Source organism: Eubalaena glacialis, chromosome 7 (assembly GCF_028564815.1).
Source record: "Eubalaena glacialis isolate mEubGla1 chromosome 7, mEubGla1.1.hap2.+ XY, whole genome shotgun sequence".
In the NCBI taxonomy this organism is placed as follows: domain Eukaryota; kingdom Metazoa; phylum Chordata; class Mammalia; order Artiodactyla; family Balaenidae; genus Eubalaena; species Eubalaena glacialis.
In genome coordinates this window covers 101,311,546-101,324,714 of record NC_083722.1, presented here as the reverse complement: position 1 = coordinate 101,324,714, position 13,169 = coordinate 101,311,546, and the positions used below count along the sequence as shown (strand labels likewise).

The 13,169-nt window shown below is 42.9% G+C and overlaps 2 protein-coding genes across 2 annotated transcripts in view; one reads left to right on the top strand and one right to left on the bottom strand.

Moving 5' to 3' along the window:
• ITPR1 (inositol 1,4,5-trisphosphate receptor type 1) overlaps positions 1-13,169 on the bottom strand; it is a 319,709-nt gene that overhangs the window by 233,933 nt on the left and 72,607 nt on the right. The window lies entirely within an intron of this gene.
• Positions 5,151-7,071, top strand: LOC133094818 (coatomer subunit zeta-1). The gene has a single exon (XM_061195555.1). It carries the CDS (start codon positions 5,170-5,172, stop codon positions 5,701-5,703), a length of 534 nt encoding a protein of 177 aa, XP_061051538.1. The 5' UTR covers positions 5,151-5,169; the 3' UTR covers positions 5,704-7,071.

The following is a 13,169-nucleotide window of genomic DNA, read 5'->3' as shown; positions in this document are numbered from 1 at the left end:
CTATCTTTTTGAGGACGAGGGGTCTACAAACTTCCCTTTTACGCTAAAGCAGAAAACAAATTTAAGCTCCAAGAAATAAGGCCCACCTTCTCATCTCTCTAAAAGTTATGTTAATTATTTTTAAAAGCAATGCTCTTTAGAAACAAGAGAAGGGTGTGTAGTCAGAAAGGTGGTGTGGGTGTGCTAAGAACATGACTTCATATACCACAAACATGATAAGAATACGTTTTCCTATAAATAACATCAAAAGAGGTACTTACCGAATATTAAACCGTGAGCTCTACTAAAATCTGGGATGTGGAGCTCTCATATGAGCAAAATTATCTGTTCCTTAAAAGGGATAGGAAAAAGCCCCCAAAGTAGTAGGGAGAAAGTAGAACCGGAAATAATAATTGGGGGAAAGGTAATCTAGATAACAAGATACAGGGAAAAGGGAGAAGGGCATGCCCATTCCAGGCCCTGGACAAAGCAAAAAAGCCGGCATCTTTCATGAGTCCCAGTTTCAAAAGGAAGTTTACACTGCGCTATATATATTACGTGCCAACCTCTCACTACGGAGGGATATATCACCGTCAGCCCTGTATACATTGAGGATTCTTAAGGATACTCCAACCCTGCAATTGCCCCAGCTCGGAACAGACACCACAGAGCGACCAGCAAGCTCTGGTTCCCAGCTCCGAACTAGATCCAAGTGGGAAATAGTCCTTGAACCTAGTGAAACAGCCCTTTCCAGGAACAACGAAGCCCACAGCTTTACCAAATAAGGCAAGTGAAAGCGAAAAGCCAAGGAAGAACAGGCTCAAGCTGTATCTTTCCTAAAACTAGCCAGCTGGATGACAGAAATGTGAGTATCCCGATTCTACCGGCATGGATTGCAAATGCAAAGAGAAAATGTGAAGAAACCACAAAGGAAAGAATATTTTGCCAAAGAGAGGCCCGTAATGCACGGTTCCCAGCCCATGCAACTTTCAGGAAGTTTCAAACCCACTGGGCTGCCCAAACGTTCTCTTGTGAAACACGTAACTCAAACTGGAACAAGGCTTTGCTATGATTCAAATCCTAACTCTTTCTCAATGTCATACATGAACAGCTTCAGAGCAAACAGTTCAGATATAACATATAGTTAGACATTATTATATCAATAGATAAGGTTATCCAATGAATTTTCCTTTTTTTTCCAACAAAAATATTTATGAGACTACCTGCGTTTAAATATTTTTTAAAAAAACACAATAAAAACCCATTTATTTAACTCTATTTTCTTCTCTTCCAAAGAAGTTCCACATCCAATTTCCTGTTTTAGCACATCTCCTTTATAGGAAAAATGGGTTGATTTTTATAAATCAACTTTTCTTTCCCCCCTTATGCCATGAGTCTTTTACATGCCGGAGATGAATTTTAAATAGATATTGGAGACAAAGGTTGCTAAAATAAAGGCTGGGGGTAAAAAAAAAAAAAAAAAAAATTCTCTCTAGGGTTGTGATTTAGACTTTGACACTGTCTTCTGCAGCTTTTGAGACAAACCACCAGCCCAAAGAGTACGGACTTCTTACAGCAAAGGAGGCATTTTCGCTAAAGCACGCACAACGCTGGGAGAAGAACGACACATTCCATAAATTTTTCCAGCAAGTCTAGTATTGCTTTCAGTTTCCTTGAGTCATTTAGGTTTCTGAAAGTTAATCATCTCACAGGAAAATCGAACAGATGGTAAGAAACTTTCAGAGCCATGAAGAGATGCACTGAAAAGGTTAAGAGGCTCAGAGAAAACGCAATGTCCAGTCAAATGCAGAAAGTGACTCCTCTGCGTCCATGTCCTCTTAATGCAACCTGGACAGTCACTTACCATCCTGGATCTTTTTTTTTTTTCTTTCTTGAAGTTTGGAGATGATAACATAAATCACAATGCTACAGAGAAACGCTCAAGTCTACGTCTGTCTCTAAATGCACCTCTGCTGGCGGGTGGGACATTGAGTTGGTGACTATCCATTCTCCACAGCGCACAGGAGAAGTGGGTCAACTGGGCTCCCCTTGGACATAGTCAGACTGTGCGGCTGGGGCGTTGGGTGGGGGGAGCATTGTCCTATACACGCAGCAGAAACAGCCTTGAGGCATTACAATAACCAGCTGTTGCTTTGGCAAGCTCCAACGTTTCTGGATCAGAAAGCTTGTGTATTTGCTAGGGGGAGAGGGAACTTGCCTATCTGATAAAAATCAGAAGCGTCTATCTTCTGAATGCAGAGCTTGATTTCTGATGCTGGTTTGAGAACACTGGCAAACGCACTCCTTGGGAGTACAACTCAGGCCAGTACGGGCGCTCCGGAGTCTGCAAGCCTCGTGCGTGGCACAGCTTAAGAAACAGCGTCATCTACATCTGTCACTCTATTGAAACTAACACAACATTGTGAATCTACTATACTCCAATAAAAATTAAAAGAAAAAAGAAAAGAAACAGCATCAGCATTAGGAAACGTGGTGAAGATCTGAAAAGGTGTTAACAATCCTGTCTTTTGATTACTCTAACGTGTGGTCTGTTTATTTCCATTTCTCTTTCTTTAAGCCCTTAAAAAAAACCCAAAAAGTCTTCAATACTCAAATACTAGACCATTTCTTTTAGGCAATCAAAAAAAAAGCCTGCCTCTCTAAATTATTTTCAGTTTCCTTCACAGTTTGTGTGGACAAGATGACATTTCAGGTCCACAGGAAAAACTGCAGGTCCCTCCAATACCAGAAAAAACCTTGGAATGACCTAGGAAAACTGGTCCTAGGGCACAATTTATGACCTATACTAGGTTAGTCATAACCAGGGCAGCGAAAAACACGGTTCCCCCTACGGTCATTTTTTTGCATTACAAATGGTGTCTGAGCATTTGGTTATTTTCAGCCCTTCCTATAGTAGAGTCTGCACAAAGCAAAAATAGATGTTTGCTTCATAAAAAACTTGTAATGGGGTGGGCGTTGCCCGTTGTCCCAGACTCATTTAATACTGAGAAGGGATGGTTCCCAATATAGACTCCCACTACCAAGCTAAATTTTCCTAAACGAGGTTTATATAGAATATGGCAAGCAACCTAAAATTATGTAAAAATGACCAATGTATACAACACTAGTCTGGGAACAACAAAGGAATCTTTCCTGGGAGTTCTGAACCCCCCAAAACAGAGCTAACCTCACGACGTAAGACCACAGCGCCACACTCCATGTGTCTCACCCGTGCAGACAGCCCCCTTAGGCAGGAATCTCACGGCCTCTCGGCAGCTCAGAAGGGCCTGACGCTTGACACTCCTCCTCCACCTTACTCGTGCTGCCTCGGCAAAAACACTCTGCAAGGGCTTCCCTGGTGGCGCAGTGGTTGAGAATCTGCCTGCCAATGCAGGGGACACGGGTTCGAGCCCTAGTCTGGGAAGATCCCACATGCCGCGGAGCAACTAGGCCTGTGCACCACAACTACTGAGCCTGCGCGTCTGGAGCCTGTGCTCCGCAACAACAGAGGCCGCGATAGAGGCCCGCGCACCGCGATGAAGAGTGGCCCCCGCTTGCCGCAACTAGAGAAAGCCCTCGCACAGAAACGAAGACCCAACACAGCCAAAAATTAATTAATTAATTAATTAATTTTTTTAAAAAAATACACTCTGCAAGATGGCTGGGCTATCAGAACAGATCTGGGTGGCTTCTAAGTGTTTCTTAGGGGAATTACTTTGAATTTTTACCAGTACCTGAAACAGGGAGTATTTGAAACTTCTGAGATGTTTCAGTTTGGTGCCTGGAGGGTGCGGGGATTGGTTTATATCCCAGGGTCAATACAGTTAAGTCCTAAGGGTTACGGAGTCCAGAGGTACAGAGTTTAATTAACTGCTCTGGCACGGAACATACTGCTTGGTATTTAGAGAACCAATACATATTTGCTGGAAAAGGTGGGAATCTTCATTCCTCTTGCCTGAGGGTACGGGCATCTTCCCAAGGGTGACACTGGTAGCCTCTCTCCAGTCCCCCTCAATCCCTCTTCCTGGCAGGAGGAAGTCCCACTCAGGGATTGGAGGACTGGGAGAAGCTGGGCATGCTTAGTTCAGTCCCTGTGGCTTGTTGACTGAGAGGATCTGTTCTGATCACTTCAGCCGGGGAAACTCTGTCCCTGCAAGGGGCTGGGGATACGGACAGCTGTGGGGTACTAATAACAAGCCTGTGGGATGGCAAGGCGAAAGCCACATCCTTCACTTGCGACATCAGTGAGCTGTAGAGCCCCAGCGCAGCAAGCTCTCCGCTCTGCTCATCTATAACCTCCCTGTAATACTTGTTCTCGCTGCCAGGATCCTCAGCAGATTATATGACTATGCTGCTTTGAATAACTGGCTTGGTAATTTTTACAATGAAAAGTGCGGGGAATTTGTGGGGTCCTCTTGTTCTGACTCCCCTTCGAAAGGGTGACGTGGGTCATAAGAAATAGCCGGATGAGTAAATTTGAAAACCACTTCTCTGAACCATCAACCAACCAATTCCTTATTTAACTAACTTGAACCCTTATCCTTCCTCCTCACTTAATGCTTATTACTGTTAAGATTCTCCATCAGGGGGTCTTCCAACATATCATAAGGGGAAAAAAGGCTTGATTTAACATCCACAATGCAGTTATATCTAATTATCCAATCCAGATAATATATGCTTGTAAACTGCAGATGGTGGGATGTGCTTTAAAGACAAAGCAATGAAGGCAAATAATTCCACTTAAAGTCTATATCCAACCTCATTTTATACAGCACCAAAAAGAACCCACCATGCCTTCTGAGAATAACACTTTTCAATTCTCTATCATTAAAACAAAAATTCAAGCTCAGTGCCACTGTCAAAATGAACTTTCCTACAGAAAGGAACCCAGATCAGTAATAGACTTTCTATTAAAGGGAAACCACCAAAGAAGGACGTACTCAGTTAGCGACTGACCAATATTTCCTCTCTCTAAGCACCTCCAAGCCAAGCACCAACCTTATTCCACAACCATTCATCCCGAAAGGAGAAAACACTTTTCCATGAAGACAGCTCTGGTCAAGTTACAGGATCAACATGATCTAATAGATGCTGATCTATTATTCTAAACATTTAAGCTATAGAATATATATAATATATAAAACAAGGATTTAAAGTATACATTGACGTCGGCACCAGCTGCGGGGCAAGATGGAGGCGCTGATTTTGGAACCCTCCCTGTATACTGTCAAAGCCATCCTGATTCTGGACAATGATGGAGATCGACTTTTTGCCAAGTACTATGACGACACCTACCCCAGTGTCAAGGAGCAAAAGGCCTTTGAGAAGAACATTTTCAACAAGACCCACCGGACTGACAGTGAAATTGCCCTCTTGGAAGGCCTGACAGTGGTATACAAAAGCAGCATCGATCTCTATTTCTATGTGATCGGCAGCTCCTATGAAAATGAGCTGATGCTCATGGCTGTTCTGAATTGCCTCTTCGACTCATTGAGCCAGATGCTGAGGAAAAATGTAGAAAAGCGAGCTCTGCTGGAGAACATGGAGGGGCTCTTCTTGGCTGTGGATGAAATCGTAGACGGAGGGGTGATCCTGGAGAGCGATCCCCAGCAAGTGGTACACCGGGTGGCGTTAAGGGGAGAAGATGTCCCCCTTACGGAGCAGACCGTGTCTCAGGTGCTGCAGTCAGCCAAAGAACAGATCAAGTGGTCACTCCTTCGGTGAAGACCCCACTGTTCCTGGCTCCTCACCCCCTCAAAAAATCCACATGTCTGCTGTGACTTCTCATCCAGCCCCCCAACTGATGCTCTCAGGGTCATCTCGGGGATAACAGGGATCCTTAAGTCTCCATCCTGTCTGTGGTTGCCCCCTCGCAAACCCGTATACGCCTCCCGTTCCTTCTCGCTCTTTTTTGCAGTCCTGGGAGTAAAGCTGTCAGCAGATTTGGACACAGGGCAGGGGAAGCACCCTCTTCCTTGCTCGACTGGATTATGCTCCCATGCTCTCCTATCCCCCATATTTTCTCCTCCACTTCTGTGCCCTTTGCTGCAGCTACACTTCAGATCAAAGCAGGAGAAAGAATGTGCTGAGTGTTTTCCTCCCTTTGCCTTTACCCTGCCTTCATCCCAACAGCCCATATGTCCAGCAAGGGGAGAGAGAGAATTCTTTTCTGTAGAAGGAGTGCGGGTGGGGAGAGGCATATGAAGTCTCAGCCACAGCCCCACTTTCTGGCCTCGGTATTTTCTTCCATTCCTTCTTACTGCCCAGGCCTCCAGCCTTGGAAAAAAGATTGGGAACAGCTCATAGGCAGGGGACAGAGTGGAAGGAGCAGTGATTTAAATTTTATTGGAGAGGGCTTATAAAATTCTGTATTTCAGACACAGCTGCATTTTTTACCCTGATCCTGGCTTATAGCTTCAAAACTTCTGTGGTCTGTGAGTGTTCGTTGTGGGAGTGTCTGTCTCTCGGTCTGATACCTTAACTTTCCACCTTCACTACCCGTGCGAGCTCTGCCTGGCTTGCCCTGTCTGTGCTCTGGAGCCAAGCCAGTCCCTGATCTAAAACTCCATTCTAGTCTTGGGAAGAAGAGTTTCTGCTCAGAACTGGGGACGGGGTGGAATTTATGACTTGGGCCTCTGGGCTCTCTCAGTCCCCTTCTCTCTCCCGCATGCACCTCACTCCTCTGCCTTGGGTCTGTGATCTCTGCTGCCTAACCCTGTCCTCTCTCTGCCTCAGCCTTACATCCGGGCGGTAGGTCTGGGCGCCTTCCTTCCCTAGGTCGCTGAGAGAGGTGCCTTTCTTCAGAAGACCTTTGGGATTTGGATTTCCCCAGGAAGACGGAGGATGGGACACCCACTGTTGGGTCATCTCTCCCCTTGACCCAAAACTTCCCACAAAAATGTCTCAAGAAACCTTCCTGAGACTTAGCGTTCTGCCCCCACCCACTAACTGCCAGTTCTCCAAGTGGGGCGGATAACTGGGCATCCTGGAGGGGGCATTTTTGTGTAAGAGATGTACGGAGTCAGGATGATAGCCACCTTCATATACTGCTCTGCGCAAAGAGGAATAAAACATTTCTTTTTCCAAAAAAAAAAAAAAAAAAAAAAAAATAAAGTATATATTGATATTAGTGAGGTATTATGATCATCATCATTATATGAAAAAGAATATTTATAGAGCTCAACAAATGCTCAATTGTACTACTATTATTAAGTGCTTACAATGTTCTATTTGCTATGTAAGTACTTTGCAATATCATCTCATTTCATCATCAGAGGGACACATCCTTTAGAAGGCTGTGAGAGGTTAAGTAATCTTCCCAACATCACATAGCTGATGAGCTGTGGGCTAGAAATCAAACCCAGGCAATCTGACCCCAAGTCACATGAAGTCACTGCACAAATGGACCTTCTTCGTATCAAAATGCTCAGCTCGTAACAGCCATGGAATAACATAAAATTGGTTGGGTAGAACCAAATGAAATACTTTGATAGGTCAAAATTGGCAGTAACACGTGGGTCAAACTTTTGTTCTAGTCAGAATTGTAGAAGCCTCAAAATTACAAGACAAAAGATGCCTTGACCCCTTGAGTCCTACCCTCTCGACGACACTGTCAAGTTCACTGTTATCTACCTCATTTGGTCTATCTCTACACAAACCAGTAACAAGGACTCTGTGCTCACACAGACAAAATGTAAAAGGCACGAAAAAAAAAAGAAAGAAGAAAAGACTACAATAAGAAAAAATTTTTGATGTGTAGTCATTTTATAATTCTTCCACTGTTCCTTGGAAACTACACATTTCATTATGGCCATAAGGAGAGCCATCAATGGCCAAATGTCATGCACAAATGTTGATTGGAAGATTACTAAGCACAGACATCCTTAAAGAAGGGGGATTCGAACGATGATAACTCCACAGCTGAGCCCACCGCAGAATGCAGAACCACTGGGCTAGGTTAAGTACCAAGGCCCTTTCTCGTTCTAAAGATAACACAAATTCCACAATTTTAAGTGGCAAAGGAACCTAGAATAACAACTGGATTAATGCTTTTGTTGTCAGCCATGGAAATTTCTAATTTGAACAAGGAGGCCAATACACAATGGAAGGAAATTAATCAAGGAGGTCGAACTGAAATTCTCCCTCCTGTGATTTTCTGTATTTTCCGATATTGTCACTCAAAAGGTGGGAAAATCGCTCTTAAAAAACAAAAACAAAAACGAAAAAAACAGGTGGCAGAGAGAATCTGTTTTCTATAGTATCTTATATAATTAAGTTTTTAACCTCATATCAAACAATTTTAAAAAAGAAATACGCCCACACAAAAGCTCAATTTATTCACTTACAACCTTTAAAAAGCCCAATAGTGTAAAGCATTATAGCAATCTGAAAGTAATAATTTTTCTCCTTCTGCTTGCTATAAACAAATTATGAGCTGGAAGTGAAAGGGCTGATATTTGGAGATGTGTATAGAATGTGCAGTTTCACTGGCTTTAGCTGCTGGAAGAGCTTCAGGTAGTAATGCTACCCCCCTTCAAGATTTTCTGTTCTGGGATATACTATCTTATGCACTAATGTAAGATTGGGGTGGGTAAGCAGAAAAAAAACCAGTGTGACTTCTATCCAAATGTACTCCAGCTAGAACACCCCAATATAGATATCCTAGCATCCTTCCCAGCTCCTTTATAATATTTGCCACACTTGTAATTACAGTCTGTTCTGCTATAATGTGATAGTTGGTGAAATCAAGAAACCTGGTTTATCCAAAATGATGTTATAATGTTTTCAGTGAAAATGGGTTAGAAAGGACTTGCAATCATGAAGTTGTTCTTCTGGATGAATTTCAACAGCAAAGGTATTTTTGTAGTTACAATGGACCTTGTTATTATTACAAGCTGAAAAAAAAATCAGTTGATCCAAACTAACGAAAACCCAACGGCTTATCACAGAAGACATCTTCAGTGACTCAGAAGATCCTCTAATATCTCCAGGCTTCTAGATTCTTGCTATTCAGCGTGGTCCACCTACTGCCAGCATCAGCACCCTTGGGAGTTTGCTGAAAACGCAGGACCTCAGCCCTCACTTTAAACCCACAGAATCTGCATTTTTAACAAGACACCTAGGGGATAGCCTTGCACAGTAAATGTCAAGTAGCACAGCTGTACACTATCCAAATAAATCATAAAAGCTTGCATTAAATAAAATAACTCAGGGCCAAGGAGCAACCTGCCACTCAAACAGTGCAGCTGTGTAGAGAGCTGCACAGCTAATCATGTACCCAGGTCCTCATTTCAATAATATTGTAATCAGCAGGGGGCTGCAAAGTGCATAGCTTGTTTCCTAATAAAACAACTTTACTGTATTTAACTGGCATCGTGGGAGAAAGAACTCACAGTAGGAGAAATTCCTGTACTTGTTCTACAACTGACTCCTTCCTTAGACTATAAACTCCACGAGGGCAAAGGCTGTATCATTTTTTTCTTTTACGGCAGAATCTCAGGGCCCAGCCCAGGACTGAGCATATGGTAGGTGCTCATTAAGTGTCTGATAAGTGAACAAATAAGTGGAATGGTTACTCATCAGGAGATTTCTGAATTTCAGCCAAAGCTCTGCTGACCCCTCACAACTTACTTCCCTGGCTCTGGGGCTCCCAGTCCTTTCAGCCCTTCAATGACAGGTTAGAACAAAAAGCTACTCTGAGATTGGTTTCAGCTCTGACATCTTAAGGCACAAATTCCTCTAGAGTTGACATTTTCACTTAAATATTAACCTCATTCTTAAGCCACCTTCAAATAAAATCAGCAAGTATAGATCATAGCATCCTATGGCTAACAGGTTCAACTGCTATTATCTGTTCTGGCGTCAGTCCCTCCAAAGCTAGAGACTGCCCGCCACGTTTGTTCCTTCTCAGATACAGTCTCTGTTTCTATCTTGGGAATCAGCCTGCCTCCTCACTGAATGCTATCGTTTTTCACTTCCAAGCACTTGCCTTCCACCCATCCTCCTCTCACCCCCTACCTTCACTTCCCATCATCACTTCTCACAGCATCCTCTGTGAACCACCCACACTTTCACAACGGTAGGCTTCCTTCCCCCAGACCCACGGAACACGGGGGCAGGACCTAGGAATCTACACTTTAAACTTGTTAACAAGGTATTTCTTCTGCACCCGCATGTGTGGAACCCACTGTTCAAAGACCAGTTTGGGTGCTATCTGCTCTAAGGACTTCAACTGCCCAACAGTTCCAATCCCTGCCCATCAGTTCCTGCTATGAGCTCAATGCGCTTACACTAGAGAAATTAGCTTTATAGCACCTTGCAAGGCTTGCTAATTATTGCCTATTATGATTCTGTTCAATCATTATGATGAAGAGAAACAATAAAACCATTTTGTCTCATTAGACTTTTTCTCAGTGAGCAACATTTTAAAAAATAATTATGTCACGTTTTTAGCCATTACTACCTCACCACCCCTGACACGCGTAACACCAACACCACCTTCCTCCAATATAGCGTCACTGCTGGTCATTAATAATAATAAATATTTCACAGTAACGAAACACATCAATGGACTGCCCACAATCATGTGTTTCAACACTCATTCATTCATCCGTCTAGTCATCCATGCCAATAGTGAGGTAGGTCTGGGGAGACAATTATCAACAAGTTCCCTGAGGGCAATGATATTTTTAACATGTTTTTTGCTTTTTTAACCAATATTTTATCTTCTAAGCATGCTATCACAGAATTAGAATCTAACCTACTTATTCTGGTTTTCTCTGTATAAATGCTATCGTGTATGGAGGAAGCCAGGAAAAGGTGATAAATTCCACTTAAATCTTCTCTCAGATTTTCCTCCATCCCATTAAAAGATGAGTTTGATCCCTTTTATTTGTGCTCCTCTAATAGGGCTTTCTTTCATCCTAGCAGTCATCTGAGTATGTGATCTTCTATTTGACTATCTCCACCAGCAGGAGATCTTTTTGCAGATAGGAATTATGGTTGGTTTGTTTTCTTCAGAAAGCCTTTTTACTGAAGTATACCATACAGAAAAGTACACACGTCGTAAGAAGAGAGGTTGAATTTTCACAAAGTGAACATGCTGTGTAAGTAGCACCCAAATTGAGAAACTAAAAACTATGTTTGCAATCATCTTTCAACCTCTTGCAATTGATAGACCCCTGGTTACCTATCCAAAGACCCCAGGAGTCTGCGGACCATTTTGACTATCATTGTCTCTAACAGACTAGTAAGACTGAAATAGACTTCTCAAAGCCACGAGGAGGCGTGAACAAAGATGATGTCCCAACCCTATGACATTACCGCTGTGATGATGCACCAGAAGCTCTCTTCCACAGCATGGAAGACCATTTCAGGCAGGGGCGCTCTGCTCAGCAAGCATGTGGAGACTCTTTAGAATTAACTGAGTGTTTCCACTGGCGTAACTTCATCACAAACCCAGCCGGGGGAAAACAAAGCTACTACACATAATTCTAATCCCCGAGCCCCGCAAGTATAGGATGGCAGGAGCGCCAGGAACATCCCAGACAAACTGGGAAGAAAAGCCCATTGTTTTTGATACTTTGGTATCTTTTATAATGACAGTAAGAGGAGATTCCATTATGTAATTCAAAGACTTGTCCAACTACCACGTCCCCTGCAGGAGGAATTTCTGGCTTTGCTTTATGCTTTAAAGCCCATTTTCAGAACTCACTGTGCAAATGAGGCATTGCCCTCATATTACAATAGGAAATGTGACTGCAGGTAATAAAAAGCAGCCAAAACTCATTTAGGAAGGGTAATTTGGGGCCAAGAGGACAGAGGCAAACAATGCCCATCAATTCTTGAATTGTTTTTTTCTTCTTCCATAAGAAGCTGGGTGAGGCATCTATCTATACTTTCCCACTCAGATCTCTTGAGCAACAGCCCACAAGTGAATAATAGCTGGTGAAATCAGCTGGAGGAGGGAGAAAAACTAAAGGCATTCTCCTTAGAAGTCCCCCACCTAGGACACCATGTGTACACTAGGTATCTCTGTCACCATGACCAAAGTTGTTTAAATACGTGAGTACAAAGTATTCTTTTATTCATTCAACAATTATTTATTGAGCATCTTTTACGTGCAAGACACTCTTGCAGATGCTGAGAGAATTCATGGTGCTGAAATTCTCTTGGAGGAGAAAGCCAATAATAATGTCACAAGTAAGTATAGTACGACGTCAGAGAGTGGTAAGTGCTCAGCGAAGGTCGACAATGAGCGCCTCTTTTGATCAGGTAGTTCGGGAAGGCCTCTCCGAATAGGTCACAACTGAGCAGACACCTGAATTAAGGAGGAAGTGAATCAAGAAACTGTCCATGAATAAAGCCACCCGGGTTGAGGGTACAACAAATGCAAAAGCCCTGAGGCAGGAACAATCTTAGTGTGTTTAAGGCACAGTAGGAGGTCAGCGTGTCTGAAGCCACATAAGTAAAGGGATGAACATTTTTAGGACATTATACACCAAGGAAGAGACTTTGGATTTTATCCTCAGTGTGATGGAAGCCATGAAAATGTTACGAGAAGAAGAGTGATAAAACCTGGCTTATGTTTTAAAATTATCACTCTGGCTGCTCTGTGGAGAACGGACTGTAGGGGGTAAATGTGGAAACAGGGAGACCAGTTAGAAGACTACGGGAGTGGTCCAGACAAGAGCCAATGGTGATTAGGGAAAAAGTGACAGTGATGGACAGATGAGAAGCAGTCAGACGGGGGATATATTTTGAGCACAAGTCAGGAGGATTTGCAGATGGATTTCATTAGCTACCTAATCTAAAGTAAAATAAGAGGAGTTACAAAGACTCCAGATCTTGGATGTGGAGAAACTGGAACCCTTGTGTACTGAAATTGTAAAATGGTGCAACTGCTGTGGTAAACAGTATGGGGGTGCTTCAAAAAATTAAAAATAGAACTACCATATGATCCAACAATCCCACTTCTGGGTATATACACCCAAAAGAACTGAAAGAGATATTTGCACACCCATGTTCATAGCAGCATTATTCACAGTATGCAAGAGGTGAAGGCAACTATATACCCAAGGACAGATGAACAAAATGTGGTCTGTACACACAATGGCACATGATTCAGCCTTAAAAAGAAAGGAATTCCTGCCACATGTTACAACATGAATGAACTTTGAGAACATTATGCT